The 17,897-nt window shown below is 49.3% G+C and overlaps 2 protein-coding genes across 6 annotated transcripts in view; one reads left to right on the top strand and one right to left on the bottom strand.

Moving 5' to 3' along the window:
* Nucleotides 1–7,132, bottom strand: part of PTPN21 (protein tyrosine phosphatase non-receptor type 21) — a 39,269-nt gene extending 32,137 nt beyond the window's left edge. The window contains exon 1 of one of the 2 annotated variants that reach the window (XM_044271747.1): nt 6,828–7,132. The gene's annotated coding sequence lies outside the window, so the exon portion shown is untranslated. The remainder of the gene's footprint in view (nt 1–6,827) is intronic. The other variant, XM_044271748.1, reaches the window with a different exon arrangement.
* A 2,596-nt stretch (nt 7,133–9,728) lies between these two features.
* Nucleotides 9,729–17,897, top strand: part of ZC3H14 (zinc finger CCCH-type containing 14) — a 29,111-nt gene continuing 20,942 nt past the window's right edge. For all 4 annotated transcript variants that reach the window (XM_044272102.1, XM_044272104.1, XM_044272103.1 and 1 more), the window contains exons 1-4: nt 9,729–9,878; nt 11,702–11,744; nt 11,832–11,946; nt 17,706–17,746. In XM_044272102.1, coding sequence (XP_044128037.1) covers nt 9,843–9,878; nt 11,702–11,744; nt 11,832–11,946; nt 17,706–17,746 — 235 coding nt within the window. In that variant the 5' untranslated portion in view covers nt 9,729–9,842. The remainder of the gene's footprint in view (nt 9,879–11,701; nt 11,745–11,831; nt 11,947–17,705; nt 17,747–17,897) is intronic.

Here is a 17,897-nt window from a genome sequence, read left to right as displayed (position 1 = left end):
ACTATTCTGCTGGTGGAGTCACTGTGTACATACATTACTTATCCTGTACTGATCCTGAGTTACATCCTGTATTATACCCCAGAGCTGCACTCACTATTCTGCTGGTGCAGTCACTGTGTACATACATTACTTATCCTGTACTGATCCTTACCTCCTGTATTATACTCCAGAGCTGCACTCACTATTCTGCTGGTGCAGTCACTGTGTACATACATTGTTTGTCCTCCTGCAGGTGTCAATAAGCAAAAAAATTCACATCCCCCCTATACCTATGATTGTGTATTTATATAGTGCATTTGATAACACAAAAATAAAAGTAATAAAGATCCCTCAAATACCGGAGCCGCAATCTTCTGTCTTCTGTTTCTGGGAAAGCTGGGTGACAGTCAGTAAGGCTGACATTACAACTTACAGTCACATACTGTATAATTATGTATGCACCCAATATCAAGTTTGCATTCACCAGCCTGAAAAAAATACTGGTTAAAACCCTCTAATGTCAGCCATATTGGTAGTCACCCAGCTTTCCCAGACGCAGATACATCTAAACTCAGCTCGAGACAATATTAAACTCTGGGATAATGACCATTGTAATTGGTATCAATGCAATATATTATAATATAAGCGGCATGATCTTGGGGCTGTGGCGGCCATGATGGGGCGTCAGCAACAATGGTCATCACCCATCTTTAGAGTGAATGTCCGCCCTTGAATGCCACAATTTTTCTGATACAGAGCGCCAAATCCCCTTCAGACTGGAGATAAAATGTGTCATGCCATATACCTGCACCCGCCACTAGAGGGAGCTTGCGGCATACTGTATATATACATCCAACTTAATTCAAACACAGTATGCAGTGAGCTCCCTCTAGTGGTGGACACCGAAAGCAGAATGTTATCCTCTGATGTGCAGGAGATTTGAAGCTCTGTATCAGAAGAACTGAGCCCCAACCGCTCTAAAGACATTAAGAAATGAATCCCCAGAGAATTAAGAAACAAACAAAAAAAAAAAAAAAAAAAAAAAGATGTGATGGCAAAATTTGGATATTCCCTTTCAGTGCACCCATGATACAATAATATCTTTTCATCACACTCACTGAATTCTTGTGGCTTTATTCCACTGCCAACTTAGAGGATTAATTTTTATTTTTGCCAAGTCGAGCGGCTGCAGAGTGAAGAAAAAAAAAAAAAAAAAAACGAAGACCCAGTGCCCGCTGGCTGCAGGGTTGACGCTGGCAAAGCACTGGTAATACTGGACCACACCTGACACAGCAGGGTCATCACCTCTGCAGAACTGACCCACAGGAAGCCGCCCTGATAATTCATGGAATGTTCCAGGACATCAGGAGGGCAGAGCTTAACCCTTAGCATGCCATAAGTGCATCACTGAGACCTGCTCATGTATCACAGAGGTGTACCCAGAGAGGAACCAAAGACATTTGGAGCAGATCGGATACGTCACGTCATTGACGATAGTGATTGTTACAATGTATCCAATCTTCTCTAAGTATATGAAAGTGCCACTAATCTCTTCCCTGTTGTAATGGTTTGTTACAATGTAATCTGTCCACGTAAAATGTATCAGCCTGCAGTCCAGAATGTTTAGCTTCACAAAGGACTGCTTGCTTGGGATACAACTGTGGCAAACCTTCAGCTGTGAGAAATAATAGGATAGGACTGTACAGGGTATGTTTTATTTTTGCTCCTGGATGGAAATAAAAAAGCAACCCAGAGATCCTGAAAATGAGGACGTTCCGACCCTTTCATTTGGAGAATGTAGGAGACACCTGGTGTCGGAGGGGGGGCACTGGCTCTGCAGTGACTTAGGCTACATTCATAACTCCTTTAGATCATATGAGTGCGGGACAATAGCCCTGCGGGCGGCCCGACGTGCACAGCATCATTGTAACCTATGATGCTGTCTACTCCCGTGTGCACGATCAATGCTGCTCCGGGACATATGGCCCGCTCACGGACTGCATGTCTCGGAGGGCATACGGTCGTGTGCAAGAGGCCTTAAAGAGATCCGGCGCAAATGCTGGCTGTTGGCTGGACAAGAATACGTTGCATTTATGCCGGAAAGCAGCCGGATCACCGCTGGACCTCATTGCAGTCAATGGGCATCTGGCAGTAAAGTAGAGAATTCAGCAACGCCAGATCCTGCAAGATTCATCACGCGGCTCTGTGCCGGAACAGCTGCTGGATCTCCTAACAGAGATGTGAACAAGGTATAAGGGTATTTCCAGAAGTATCTATATTTTTTTTTACTTTGTAGTAGTCGAAGCAAAAAAAAAAAAGAAAAAAAAACACACCCCTTAGGCCTTATTCACACTGTGCTGTCAATGTTCTGTACGGACAACACATGTTCCCATTGACTTCTAATGCGTTTGCTCACACATCAGTGGTATAAATCATGGGAGCATGCACCATGTTGGTCCATGATGTAGAACAAATATGCCCAGTGAAGTCTATGGGTCCAAGAAAAATCACTGACAATGTGGATGGCATTCGTGTTTCGTCCATATCTTACGGATCGTTGCCAGGAAACGCTCTTGAAATTAAAATTTCATCCCAGCAATGTTCGTGGAATACGGATGACACATGGAGGGCAAAAACGGACACGTGGACCAAACACTGACCCATCACGGACAGCTTCACTGATGAAATACAGACCGATTTTCTTCATGGATGTCAAACGGACAAGAAAATGTATACGAGGCCTTACTGGTTTTCACTGGGATCCCAGGGCTTCAAGTTTCAATGCAGGTTACCGATCAAAGCTTGTTTTTCACATTTCTGGATTTTGGGACAAAGTAAGTGCCCAGATCTGAATATACTGAAGCTACATACATAGTGTATTAGAGTGACCGTCCAGCTCCTGTGGACATGCTGAGAGTTGTAGTATTATGACAACTGAAAAGCCACAGTTTCCAGACGCCTGATGTCGATCAGGCACAATCCACAGGATCCTCTAACAAGCTAATGTCTACTGAGCCTGGCAGACTCTATGGCACAAACACTGAAATGGGTGGTCGTGACCCATTATTGCAGAAAGTTAAGTGGCGCCAACATTTTTTTTAAATGCTTATTAATTAAGCTATTGTATATATGAGCCATAACAACCCCTGTGCCCTTCACACTGCTTCATTCCTGGACACTTCTGGTCGGTGCGGGACCAGGTAGCGGTTGGGTCCCATAACCGCTGCAGCCAACCAGGCCTCAGTGGGCACGGGACCCAGCTACTTTCTGGTCCTATGGGGACAGGCGAGTCCACCGGGCAACCCCAGTAAGACATAAATATGACACATTATAATATTAGTGATCGAGCAGCGTTCACCTTTCCAAGGATAATCATAAAAATACCCAAGAAAATAAAATATGGACACTACCCTTCAGGACAAGCTCACACTTCACACCTGATAGCAGGATGAACCCTATTAGGCCCCTTGCAGACGAGCATGTCCGGATTCGTCCCGGTGCATTTGCGCGAGTAGGTCCCCAATTGCAGTCAGTTTTGACTGCGATTGCGTTCCGTTGTTCAGTTTTTATTGCGCGGGTGCAATGCGTTTTGCACTCGCGTGATAAAAAACTGAATGTGGTACCCAGACCCGAACTTCTTCACAGAAGTTCAGGTTAGGATTCAAGGTTGTGTAGATTGTATTATTTTCCCTTATAACATGGTTATAAAGGGAAAATAATAGCATTCTGAATACAGAATGCATAGTACAATAGGGCTGGAGGGGTTAAAAAATAAAATAAATTTAACTCACCTTAATCCATTTGTTCGCGCAGCCCGGCTTCTCTTCTGTCTTCATCTGTGAGGAAAAGGACCTTTGATGACGTCACTACGCTTATCACATGGTCCGTCACATGATCCATCACCATAGTGATGGACCATGTGATGAACGTAGTGACGTCATTAAAAGGTCCTATTCCTCACAGATGAGGACAGAAGAGATGCCGGCTGCGCAAACAAGTGGATTAAAGTGAGTTAAAAAAAATATATATTTTATTTTTTAACCCCTCCAGCGCTATTGTACTATGCATTCTGTATTCAGAATGCTATTATTTTCCATTATAACCATGTTATAAGGGAAAATAATAAAGATTGGGTCCCCATCCCGATCATCTGTTAGCAACAGTGTGTGAAAATTGCACCGCATCCGCACTTGCTTGCGATTTTCACGCAACCCCATTAATTTCTATGGGGCCTGCGTTACGTGAAAAATGCACAAAGAGGAGCATGCTGCGATTTTCACGCAGCGCACAAGTGATGCGTGAAAATCCCCGCTCATGTGCACAGCCCCATAGAAATGAATGGGTCCGGATTCAGTGCGGGTGCAATGCATTCAACTCACGCATTGCACCCGTGTGGAAATCTCGCCCGTGTGAAAGGGGCCTTAGTGCAAACTACCTGGTAGGGTTGATGCTGCTTATTAAAATTAAACCATTTAGTAAATCAAGCGGCAAGGGCATGGCTTATCCCCTTCTCACAGCTTCCCCTAGGCCAAGTGGCATAATGTCCATTGGTCATGTAACCTAGGCGCAGCTCAGACCCATTGAAATGAATGGGGCTGAGCTTTGATACCAAGCACTGCCACTACCAAATGGATGGCTCTGTGTTTTTTGAGCGTGGACTCCTTCTCCTAGAGCTGATCGGCGAGGGTCCCTGGTGTCAGACCCCCTACTGATCAGTTACTGATGAGCTATCCAAAACAAATTGCAATTGTACCCGTAACCTGCACCTCCACGGCTGAAGGGGCACACAACAGACAGTAATATTTACAATGTAGAAGATCATAATTTACAAAGAAGTTATTTCTAAAGGATGGCGATACAATCATAAACAATGTATCGCCATAAAAGAGATGAGTCAGTGCAACACTCGTGCAGAAAATCCTCTACATCCAACCACTGACCCGTTATCGACTCTCAGACACGTCAGGACCACACAACAACAAAGACAGCATCTATGCCATTTACCATGGGTGTAGTGCAGGGATCAGCAACCTTTGGCACTCCAGATGTTGTGAAACTACAATTCCCAGCATGCTCCGTTCTCTTCTATAGAATTTCTGGGAGCAGCTGAGAAAGTGTGCATGCTGGGAGTTGTAGTTGCACAACAGCAGGAGCGCAGCAGGTTGCTGATCCTCCGGTGTAGTGATTACAGTTACCAGTGGCAGTTTATAGTCCTGTTCATCATCTTTCCATTAATGGCCAAGCCTAAGATTACAGTAAAGTCTGAAATAAAAAGGAAAGGACCTGATAATAATAACAGTGCAGGGTCCTGACAAATAGTAACCACCCCCAGCTGTCATTTCACAGGAGCCCTCTCAGCTATTCCAGATTTGTTGGAGCAGAGAAGGGACAGGCTGCCCTGCCAAGACCTGGATCCCCCTGCTACAGTCACCGTTCTTAATATAGAGCTATAAAAATCCCATCTAGACTTCCAAGAAAGCACCGTACCCCACCCTGAACCTAGCTACCCCCAAACCTGCACCTCCCTGATCCTACAGCAGAAGTGATACAAGGCATCGTCCATATACAACATATCACCCCTGATCAAGACAACAGATAGTGTATCACTCCTGAGCGACAGATACAGCGTATCATAAAGTACATAAATATACAACTGGATTCATAGATGACACACAATGTATCACAGGTAAATAAAGGTAAACAGCAAATACAAGGTATCGCTCCTGAGGGGCACAGCAGACACAAGGTATCACTCCTGAGGGGCACAGCAGACACAAGGTATCGCTCCTGGGGGGCACAGCAGACACAATGTATCGCTCCTGAGGGGCACAGCAGACACAATGTATCGCTCCTGAGGGGCACAGCAGACACAATGTATCGCTCCTGAGGGGCACAGCAGACACAATGTATCGCTCCTGGGGGCACAGCAGACACAATGTATCGCTCCTGGGGGGCACAGCAGACACAATGTATCGCTCCTGGGGGCACAGCAGACACAATGTATCGCTCCTGAGGGGCACAGCAGACACAATGTATCGCTCCTGAGGGGCACAGCAGACACAATGTATGGCTCCTGAGGGGCACAGCAGACACAATGTATGGCTCCTGAGGGGCACAGCAGACACAATGTATGGCTCCTGAGGGGCACAGCAGACACAATGTATGGCTCCTGAGGGGCACAGCAGACACAATGTATCGCTCCTGAGGGGCACAGCAGACACAATGTATCGCTCCTGAGGGGCACAGCAGACACAATGTATCGCTCCTGAGGGGCACAGCAGACACAGGGTATGGCTCCTGGGGCACAGCAGACACAATGTATCGCTCCTGAGGGGCACAGCAGACACAATGTATCGCTCCTGAGGGGCACAGCAGACACAATGTATCACTCCTAGGGGGCACAGCAGACACAATGTATCACTCCTGGGGGGCACAGCAGACACAATGTATCACTCCTGAGGGGGCACAGCAGACACAATGTATCGCTCCTGAGGGGCACAGCAGACACAATGTATCGCTCCTGAGGGGCACAGCAGACACAATGTATCGCTCCTGAGGGGGCACAGCAGACACAATGTATCGCCCCTGAGGGGGCACAGCAGACACAATGTATCGCTCCTGAGGGGCACAGCAGACACAATGTATCGCTCCTGAGGGGCACAGCAGACACAATGTATCGCTCCTGAGGGGCACAGCAGACACAATGTATCGCTCCTGAGGGGCACAGCAGACACAATGTATCACTCCTAGGGGGGCACAGCAGACACAATGTATCACTCCTAGGGGGGCACAGCAGACACAATGTATGGCTCCTGAGGGGCACAGCAGACACAAGGTATCGCTCTCACCTGTTACACAAATCCAGGGCTGAGCTGCTCTCTTCTCTGCCTCGGCCTCTAGAGCACACAGAGCTGGGGGTCTCGTCCTCCGGGCTGCAGGGGCTCAGTCTGCATTACAGGGTGCACACCTCAGGACCCCCCAATCTCCACGGCGCCTGCTCCACTGGACACTTCTGCTCACTTCCTGTCTGGCGGAGCTGGCAGCAGATCACTGCGCGCTGTGATGAAGCCTCGGAGCGGAGGGACGGCCAAGAAACTTCTCTTATGAAATAGTCCGTCCTCCTGCCACCTTCACCCTGAGTGCCAGCTGTGCGGGCGAGGAAGGCTGGCACTATTTACTAAGAGAGCGCAGGAGACAGAGATGTAGTCCCTGGCGGAAGGATACGTGGAATGTTTCGAGAACTCTGCCTGCTGCTGCCCATGATGTCAGGGGGTTGGAATGCCAGGCAGTGGGAATGTCAGTGCGGGGACAGCTGCTCCCCTCCAGAAATAGAGGGCAGCCCAATAAACAGGGGCAGAGAACACTACTACTCCCAGCATCCCAGGGCACTGTCACTACTACTCCCAGCATCCCAGGGCTCTGTCACTACTACTTACAGCATCCCAGGTGGCAATCAACAGATGGGTCTGTCCTGTACCTATGGAAGTATACATAGGTGGCTGTCAGTCAATGGTCTGCTACCTGGGATGCTGGGGGTTGTAGTCACCTGGGGTCATTTGCCTGGTGATATAGTGGGACGTCTCATAGGTAGGCAGAAATGCCTTATAGGAGTCTGGGAAAGCTGGGTGATGACCTCTGTGGGAGCAGTGACTTCTCCAGAATCAGATAAAACTGAAAAAAATACATAAAAAAATGGAAATAAAAAATATTCACATCCTACAGGTAGTGAGTGCAGCTCTGGAGTATAATGCAGGATCTAACTCAGGATCAGTACAGGATAAGTAATGTATGTACACAGTGACTCCACCAGCAGAATAGTGATTGCAGCTCTGGAGTATAATGCAGGATCTAACTCAGGATCAGTACAGGATAAGTAATGTATGTACCCAGTGACTCCACCAGCAGAATAGTGAGTGCAGCTCTGGAGTATAATACAGGATGTAACTCAGGATCAGTACAGTATAAGTAATGTATGTATACAGTGACTGCACCAGCAGAATAGTGAGTGCAGCTCTGGAGTATAATACAGGATGTAACTCAGGATCAGTACAGGATAAGTAATGTATGTACACAGTGACTCCACCAGCAGAATAGTGAGTGCAGCTCTGGAGTATAATACAGGATGTAACTCAGGATCAGTACAGGATAAGTAATGTATGTACACAGTGACTGCACCAGCAGAATAGTGAGTGCAGCTCTAGAGTATAATACAGGATGTAACTCAGGATCAGTAGCGGATAAGTAATGTATGTACACAGTGACGGCACCAGCAGAATAGTGAGTGCAGCTCTGGAGTATAATACAGGATGTAATGAAGGATCAGTACAGGATAAGTAATGTATGTACACAGTGACTCCACCAGCAGAATAGTGAGTACAGCTCTGGAGTATAATACAGGATGTAATGAAGGATCAGTACAGGATAAGTAATGTATGTACACAGTGACTCCACCAGCAGAATAGTGAGTGCAGCTCTGGAGTATAATACAGGATGTAATGAAGGATCAGTACAGGATAAGTAATGTATGTACACAGTGACTCCACCAGCAGAATAGTGAGTGCAGCTCTGGAGTATAATACAGAATGTAATGAAGGATCAGTACAGGATAAGTAATGTATGTATACAGTGACTGCACCAGCAGAATAGTGAGTGCAGCTCTGGAGTATAATACAGGATGTAACTCTGGATCAGTACAGGATAAGTAATGTATGTACACAGTAACTGCACCAGCAGAATAGTGAGTGCAGCTCTGGAGTATAATACAGGATGTAATGAAGGATCAGTACAGGATAAGTAATGTATGTACACAGTGACTCCACCAGCAGAATAGTGAGTACAGCTCTGGAGTATAATACAGGATGTAATGAAGGATCAGTACAGGATAAATAATAGGATGTAAGTACATGGATAAATTCTGAGACAATTTCATACAAAATATGAGTAAAATTCCTCATGACATCCATTTCTGGACACAAAATGGGTGGAAACAGAGAAAATATCAGCACAGGGAATACACGTTGTGGAATGTGTCGGTGCTATATATATATACAGATTATTATTAAAGATGGCACCAGGTGTGGCGGAGTCCATCACGTTCATCCTGTGCCCGCATCACCCACAACGGTCTTTTTCCCCCAGATTTTCTTTCTGATTGTAGGTTGATCCGTCCGGCTAATCCCATGACCTCCGCCATATGTCTGCAGCGGGATAATCCCTGCACCAGTCTCAGACTACCCCCCTGATACTATAATAGTGCCAGTGTAATATTCCTCCTGTCCTACTCCTATCACTCCCATCGTCTGTGTCTGCTGCAGGCGAAACTGGTGTAAAAGGGAATCTGGCCTAGTTACCCATAGCAACCCAATCAGATTCTACCTTTTATTTACCAAAGGAGCTCTGAAAAATGAAAGGCGAAATCCGATTGGTTGCCATGTGCATCTCCAGTGTTGCTTTACACCAGTTTCATGAGAAGACCGTTTAAAAGGATGAGCAGTCATAAACGATTTGTAACATGACTGTGTCCAGATTATTCTCCTGACAGAGGATGACCTGTTTTCTGGAAAGGATTTTAGCACACTGTCAGGTGTCTGAGCAGCAGTAGGTCAGGATTTCATCCACTGACAGCAAGAAAACGGGCTCGACCTGGAGTGGGCGGGGCAGTTCAGTTTGATGACAGCTGGTGGGCGGGGCTACATGGTTAGCTTTCCAGGGCTGCAGTTTCTCCTCCGCTCCGCCTGGTGTCGCTGTGATGCTGTTGCTGCCCGGTGATATCCGTGCATAGTGTAGTGAGGCCTGCTGTACAGCTCCACTCTCCGGTAACCTGCGTCGCTTCTCCCTGTGTTCGGTACCTCAGAGCCTGGGCCATGGAGATCGGGACCGAGATCAGCCGGAAGATCCGGGTGTGTAACCGCAGCTATGTCCTCCAATACAACGTGTGACCGGGGGGTGACCCGAATATTTACTGAGGGGTCCTGTAGGAATCAAGAGGGGACTGTATACCGTAGTACTGGTGACGGGGGGAGGTGTGTATATTGGGGTGTACTCTAGTGACGGGGGAGGTGTGTGTATTGGGGTGTACACTAGTGACAGGGGCGAGGTGTGTATATTGGGGTGTACTCTAGTGACGGGGGGGAGGTGTGTATATTGGGGTGTACACTAGTGACAGGGGCGAGGTGTGTATATTGGGGTGTACGCTGGTGACGGGCGAGGTGTGTATATTGGGGTGTACGCTGGTGACGGGCGAGGTGTGTATATTGAGGTGTACGCTGGTGACGGGGGCCAGGTGTGTCTATTGGGGTGTACTCTAGTGACGGGGGGCGGTGTGTGTCTATTGGGGTGTACTCTAGTGACGGGGGGCGGGGTGTGTCTATTGGGGTGTACTCTAGTGATGGGGGGCGGGGTGTGTCTATTGGGGTGTACTCTAGTGACGGGGGGTGGGTGTGTATTGGGGTGTACTCTAGTGATGGGGGGCGGGGGTGTGTCTATTGGGGTGTACTCTAGTGACGGGGGTGGGGTGTGTATTGGGGTGTACTCTAGTGATGGGGGGTGGGGTGTGTATTGGGGTGTACTCTAGTGACGGGGGGCAGGGTGTGTGTATTGGGGTGTACTCTAGTGACGGGGGGCGGGGTGTGTCTATTGGGGTGTACTCTAGTGGCGGGGTGTGTCTATTGGGGTGTACACTAGTGACGGGGGCGAGGTGTGTCTTGGGGTGTACACTAGTGACGGGGGCGAGGTGTCTATTGGGGTGTACTCTAGTGACGGGGGGCGGGGTGTGTGTATTGGGGTGTACTCTAGTGACGGGGGGTGGGGTGTGTGTATTGGGGTGTACTCTAGTGACGGGGGGCGGGGTGTGTGTATTGGGGTGTACTCTAGTGACGGGGGGCGGGGTGTGTCTATTGGGGTGTACACTAGTGACGGGGGGCGGGGTGTGTCTATTGGGGTGTACACTAGTGACGGGGGGCGGGGTGTGTCTATTGGGGTGTACACTAGTGACGGGGGCGGGTGTGTCTATTGGGGTGTACACTAGTGACGGGGGCGGGGTGTGTCTATTGGGGTGTACACTAGTGACGGGGGCGAGGTGTGTCTATTGGGGTGTACACTAGTGACGGGGGCGAGGTGTGTCTATTGGGGTGTACACTAGTGACGGGGGCGAGGTGTGTCTATTGGGGTGTACACTAGTGACGGGGGCGAGGTGTGTCTATTGGGGTGTACACTAGTGACGGGGGCGAGGTGTGTCTATTGGGGTGTACACTAGTGACGGGGGCGAGGTGTGTCTATTGGGGTGTACACTAGTGACGGGGGCGAGGTGTGTCTATTGGGGTGTACACTAGTGACGGGGGCGAGGTGTCTATTGGGGTGTACACTAGTGACGGGGGCGAGGTGTCTATTGGGGTGTACTCTAGTGCCGGGGGGGGGGTGTCTATTGGGGTGTACTCTAGTGACGGGGGGGTGTCTATTGGGGTGTACACTAGTGATGGGGGCGAGGTGTGTCCGCTGGTGACGGGGGCCAGGTGTGTCTATATTGGGGTGTACGCTGGTGACGGGGGCCAGGTGTGTCTATTGGGGTGTACACTAGTGACGGGGGCAGGTGTGTCTATTGGGGTGTACACTAGTGACGGGGGCCAGGTGTCTATTGGGGTGTCCGCTGGGGGCGAGGTGCGTCTATTGGAGTTGCTCTGCCCCTGTGTCTTGGTTATATTGTAATTTTTGGGTTTCCCGACAGATGGCCATTAAGGGGAAGCTGCAGGAGCTCGGCGCTTATGTCGGTAAGTTCCTAAGATGTGAATGAAATGGCGAGTCTTCTGCTGGGCGAGTGGCCTGGACCCCCTCACCCCTGTGTCTTCTCCATGTAGATGAGGAGCTCCCCGATTACATCATGGTGATGGTGGCCAACAAGAAGAGTCAGGAGCAGATGACGGACGACCTGTCGCTCTTCCTGGGGAACAACACGGCCCGATTCACCACCTGGTAACCGCGCTTCTGCCTCCCGGGGCGCCGTGTGTAGAATTAGCGCAGAGGATGTGTCCTCCTAGCAGCCAATCATGTCGCTGACGACCACTGGAGTAATACCTGCAGGTTCTCACTGATTGCTAGATGGCGGAACACAGTAAAAAGGGCAGGCTCGTCTCTGTTAACACTGTTCATACTGCCGTGCACACGACAGTGACCACTTGTGCCCGGCGCAGGTTTTGAGACAAGAATTACGCCTTTGCTGTCCGTGGATGCTCTGGCGGCAGTGGAACTCGGCCGTAATGTGTATGGGATTTGCCGCAGTATCGGTTGGGCTTTCTCCCCTCCCGCAAATCTGTATGGAAAGCTGGAGAAAAATACTGCAGCAACGCCATGACCAGGACACGACGTAGAGCGCCGCCATTCCTCTGCACTTTAGAAACACCTTTGATACGTCATAGCAACATATCACATGTTTTAAAGGGGTTTTCCCATCTCAGACAATGGGGGCATATTGCTAGGATATGCCCCCATTGTCTCATAGGTGCGGGTCCCACCGCTGGGACCCCCACCTATAATGAGGACGGAGCTGGGAAATGAATAGAGGGCGCGCATGCGCAGCCGCCCTCTATTCATTTCTATGGGGCCGCCGAAAATAGCCGAGCGCTGGCTCGGCTATTGCCGTCTGCCCCATAGAAATGAATGGCAGTAGGGGCCGCGCATGTGCAGTGCGCTCTTATTCACTTCTATAAGGGCAGTGCTTGGTGGTGGACAGACCCGGGGTCCTCCAGTCACCGAGCTCCCCGCATTGTTCTCGTTGTAGGTGTGGGACCCGCACCTATCAGACACTGGGGGCATATCCTAGCGATATGCCCCTTTAATATTGATGACCTATCCTCGGGATACGTCATTAATATCAGATTGTGGGGGGGCCCGACACTCGGGACCCCTGCAGATCTGTAATTGATGAGCTATCCTGAGGATAGGTCATCAATATTAAAGGCCCGGAGAACCCCTTTAATCATTGGGGGTTGAAGTGCTGAGACTTTCCATTGATGCTGTCTTAGTTTTTTTTCTTTAGCAGCAAAGTGGTAGTTGGGGGTCTCAGCACATAGACCCCCACTGATCAGAACCTTTCACATGTCAGTTTTTTTTGTTTTTTTTTATCATCGTGACTGTATGTAGAATTAGCCCCTGCTTGTATAATGAGAAGCTTTGTTTATGAAACATCTTTGCTGCCAGCCAGTGAATGGAACCAGATGCTGAAAACCTGTACACGCTTAAAGGGGTTTCTCGTTAATGTCATTGGGGGACACAACACCATGGGTATATGCCCAGCTACCACTAGGGGGCGACACTAGATATGAAAAAGGTTGGCTCCGCCCAGGTGGGCTGCACCCTCTCCAAAGACACTAGGCTAATCGGTTTTAGTCTAGTGTCTCTAAGAGGCAGACACGACCCGCTCTTCTCCTGCAGGTCTTGCTGCTACTTCTTCTTTTTTTTTATTTTTTTTTTTTATCACTTTACAGGTGCAGGTTTTATCCTGCAGCAGGGGGGTCTTCATCGTGGAAGTCCACTTTAGTAGCACCCCCTGCAGGCACGTACCTCGCGGTTCACCCAGTCCCCCATTACTGCATCTGCAGTGGAGTACCGGTAATCCCACTCTAATGTGAGTTTACCGAAGGGGTGACCCTGCGGCACCCGAAGACGTCAGATGGTGAGTATGCTCCCTACCCTAGTTAGGGACTCCTTTAGATCTCTGTGTGGCTCATTTTTTTTTTTCTATAAGGGGGATGCTATGACCCTCCCCCCTCAGGGCATTCCTTCCTCCCCTCCCCAGGTCCAGCGGTGTCCGCCCGCTTATGGGTCATTTTTCTCACCAATGGAAGTCGCTTTGACCCCCTTTCCGTGCCTACCTTTTTTTTTTTTTTTTTTTTTTTTTTTTTTTGTGGCCTTTTGGAGCTTTTTTTCCCACCTCCCAGCACCCTGCAGGATCAGTCCGCCGGGGGTGCCTCATTTTCGGCTACACTATCTACTCTAGCCCCCGACTTCTGCCGGAACTAGGCCAAACTCTTTCCTGCCATTTTTTTCTAGATCCTGTTTTTTTTCTAGGGGTGTGGCCTCCCTGATGGCCTTCTAGAGGTTTCTGCACAGAATTTCCGGTGAGAGGGCAAGATGTACTTCTTCCCAGAGGGTGCTTTCCCCATCTTCACGGTGCCCCCCCGCCCGCATGTAGTGTCATTGGTGGGACGTATTATCTTGGGCCCCTGTTCAGTGGTTCATGTTGTGGCAGGTCCCCTTGCCCTCCACCCCTCCCCCTGGGTTGCTTCTGCTCCTGCGGTGGCTGGGGGTTGCTGTGCTATCGGCCTGGCTGGCCTGCATGCTCGGCCTGGATCCTGGGCTCAGCCGGGTTACCCTAAACTCTGTTCAGGGGTCACCTTCTCCCCACGTGGGTCCCTCACCTCCACCGTAGCCTGCGCCCATTCTCAGCTATGATGATATTATGGCGCTCTTCCCTGCCCTCATGCAGCAGCATCGGCCCTCCCGGGAGTGCTTTGCTTCCTACCTCTGTCCATATCAGGGGGCAGAGTCCAATAGCGGCCTAGGGTTTCCCCTCATAGGTCCCGCTCATCCCCAGAATCCTGGTTTCCTCCAAGGACGGGACTAGCACTGAGGGAAACGCCTTAGGTTTCTTCTGCCTCATCGGGGGACTCCTCTGCACTGATTCTGACTCTGAATAGAGCATCGGGCGGTCTTCCACCATACAGAATCTCTCTGGGTGGTCAAAGACAAATGTCTACTGAGGAACCTCTCCTCTCCAGGGTTGCTATCCCCTTTAGTGGATTTTCAGATGGCACTCCCCTGGTTGCACAGGTAATTATCCGCCCAGGTAAGTCAGCTTGCCGCCTCTCCAGATGGTGGCGCTTCACCCACCACTGTGTTTAGCACGCCGACACACCTATGTGGTGTCCCAGGTACGTACGCCTTCCCCTTCACAGGGGGGTACCACCACTGCCAAATACTGTATTCGGCAGACTTTCCTGGTTCCAATGTATCTCCTTTTCAGCTGGAGTAATTTCACTATTACCAGGGGCTATATTCCACACACCCTCCTAGTCGGAGAGTGCTCCAGGCCACTGTGTTACTTCTCCAGACTCTGTAGCCAATTCACCATCCTGGTGCTAGTGTGCTCCACGCAGTCATATTACTCCCTTATTAAGCGGAGTACCTAGCCATTACACCTGTCTTGTGTTGGTGTACATCACGCAGTTATAGTACTCCTTTATCAAGGGGAGTACCTGTACCATCTCCAGATGCTGTAGCCATGTCTCTACTCTCATTATAATGTGCACCATGCAGCCACATTACTCCTATTCTCAGGCGGAGTATTTGTAGTATCTCCAAGTGCTCTGCCCTATTGGTACAATCTGTGGCCCATACGGCTCCTGCATTGCCCTTTCCTGGCTCTAATGTGTGCTAGGCAATCACATGGCCCCTCTTCATGCGGAGTGATGGTACCATCCCCAGACACTATTCATCACTCTTTTCTGGTTCTAGTATGCATCTGGCCCCCATTACGTTCCCTTCGCCTGGCCATTACCAAGGACCCCCTTCTCCCCCAGAGGTTTGCTGCTTTCTCTGGCGGGATGGGGTTTCCACCTTCTCATAGGGCGTTTCTCTTTTCCCACCTGCCTTGCAGTGGAAGAAGGCTTGCTCCCTTCCCATGGTGAGTCTTTACTATTCTTTCTCTCAATCATTCAGCCACAGGGTCTTCCTTTAATTTGTCTTCAGGAAGTTTTTTTTCCCTTGGTTCAGGACTGCTCCTGTCCCTTTCCCAGGCATTTTCTCTCCTGCCAGGTTCCCTCATGGTCTAATTTTTCTTGTTGGGTCTGTCCTCTTATAGATCCTCCTCCTGGAGCATCCGTCTATATGCAGAGCGCTAGGCCTTTACCAACAGACGCCTTCTGGTTGTGCTGCTCTCCTTCAGGGGGAGCCCTGGTTCTTCCAGATCCTTCCTCCGGCTCTCTAGTGCGCACTTGTTCAACTCTCGGTTCTTGCGCAGGACATCTAGCCCTGCTCCCTATCCTCTAGCCTCTTTATTTTTTATTTTTTTTATTTTAAAATATTTCATTTTTAATCACAGAAAATATACAGAGTAAACAGAACACCAACAGTGGTGTTAATCGGTACCAGACACATAGTCATGAGGATACAACCGTGTATAAGAAGGTTAGAGGATAATAGCAGCTAATTTCAAGTAAATGAAACACCAGTATACATATTGTAGATACAAGGACGCAGGAATACAGTCAAAATCCTATAAGACAATGTTAACCTAATTAGAAGGGTGAACCATTGTAAAGGAAACCCTAGCCAAGGATTTTTGATCGAGAACCCCGACCCGCCTAAAGTGCGCGTGACGTCAGGAGTCGGACAGATTTACCTTCCCAGCTTTCATCTGGCGGTAATGCCAATTTGGCCTCTCTCTGTTTGGCAGTGGGGCCCAAAAGGCAGGGCAAAGAGTATCAATGAGGTGGAGCTGAATAGTTTAGGTCTTAAGAAACCTGTATTTTGTCCAAAGAGCCCACCGTCTTAAAAATGTCGGATGCGTTCGAGATTTCCAAGATGCAAGCTCCTCGAAACGGTAAATTTGATCAACCTTGAGCCTCCACTGCTCCACCGAGGGAATGTTAGTCTGTGGCCAATATTTAGGTATACCTCTTTATTTTTTCCACCTTGGGTGGAGCTGGGTGTTTCACTTCGTTCTTTTCTTGCATATGGCCTTTTTTTCCCAGGCAGTTGTCCTTGGGATCCTGAAGGTCTCCCACAATTTTTTTGGGGGGGATTCTTCCTGGTCCTGGAGCCTCTCGGCTCACTCCCTTAGTTTTCTTTTTGTACTTGCCGTAAAATCAGTTTCTTGTTAAATTCATTGGGGGACACAGATCCCACCCTTTGTTTTCATTCATTCTCCTTGTCACCGGGCTGCTGTTCTTTTTCGGTTCTTTGCTTTTGTTTCTCTTTCCTACTGCTATTGGTACAAACTGATTAGCCTAGTGTCTGTGGAGAGGGTATAGCCCACCTTTTTCATATCTAGTGTCGCCTCCACCACCAAGCGCTGCTCCCATAAAAGTAAATGGGAGCGCACCATGCACGCGCCGTCCCTGCTCCTATTCATTTCTATAGGGCAGCCAGAAATAGCCGAGCAGTGCGCCCTCTGTTCATTTCCCCGCTCCGTTCTCATTGTAGGTGCATAAAGGGGTTCTCCAGCTTTTTAAACGTTTTTTGAATTCCCCCCCCCCAGGACCTGTGGATTCAAGCTTACTTACCAGCTTCTCGCTACTTGGTTCCGGCTCCTTTGGCCCACCTTTCTCTTCACTGGCCTCTGGTCCCCTATGTGCCCCAGTCTCCTGCTGCAGCAGTGACGTGTTCACCAAGTGGGACGTGACCCAATGACATGCCGCTTGGGGGACATGTCACCACTGGGGCAAGTCATTGGCTGCAGCGGCGCACGTGGGGGACTGGATCGTGGCGAAGATAGCGGAGGACTGAAGGAGCCGGAACCAAGCAGAGGAGAGCAGGGAAGTATGCTTGACTCCAAAGGGTCGGCGGGGAGGGGGGAGACTTTGAAAACTTATGAAAAGGCTGGAGAACCCGTTTAATAGTTCTCCACTGTATCCTGTCCCCTGTGAGGTAGGAACATAAGCAGCAGAATTCTCCCTCCTGTCCTGGGGGTTTGTTGCAATGTGTCATGATTAATTGTAACATCTGTTTTTCAGGTTGCAAGGCGTGCTGGATAAGCTGCGCTCTGTCACTCCAGGTCTGTGCTTCACGACTCCTCTTCTATCCAAGGGTTTATTTTTCTGAATTTTTTAAAGTAAAAAAACGGGCAGAGAAAGCGTGTGCGCTGAGGCAGAATCCACATGCAGCGGTATTTTTCTGCGCAAAAGCTGCTGTAATATATTCAGATT

The sequence above is a fragment of the Bufo gargarizans genome, chromosome 11 (assembly GCF_014858855.1).
Source record: "Bufo gargarizans isolate SCDJY-AF-19 chromosome 11, ASM1485885v1, whole genome shotgun sequence".
NCBI lineage: Eukaryota > Metazoa > Chordata > Amphibia > Anura > Bufonidae > Bufo > Bufo gargarizans.
This window is presented reverse-complemented; position numbering and strand designations above follow the sequence as displayed.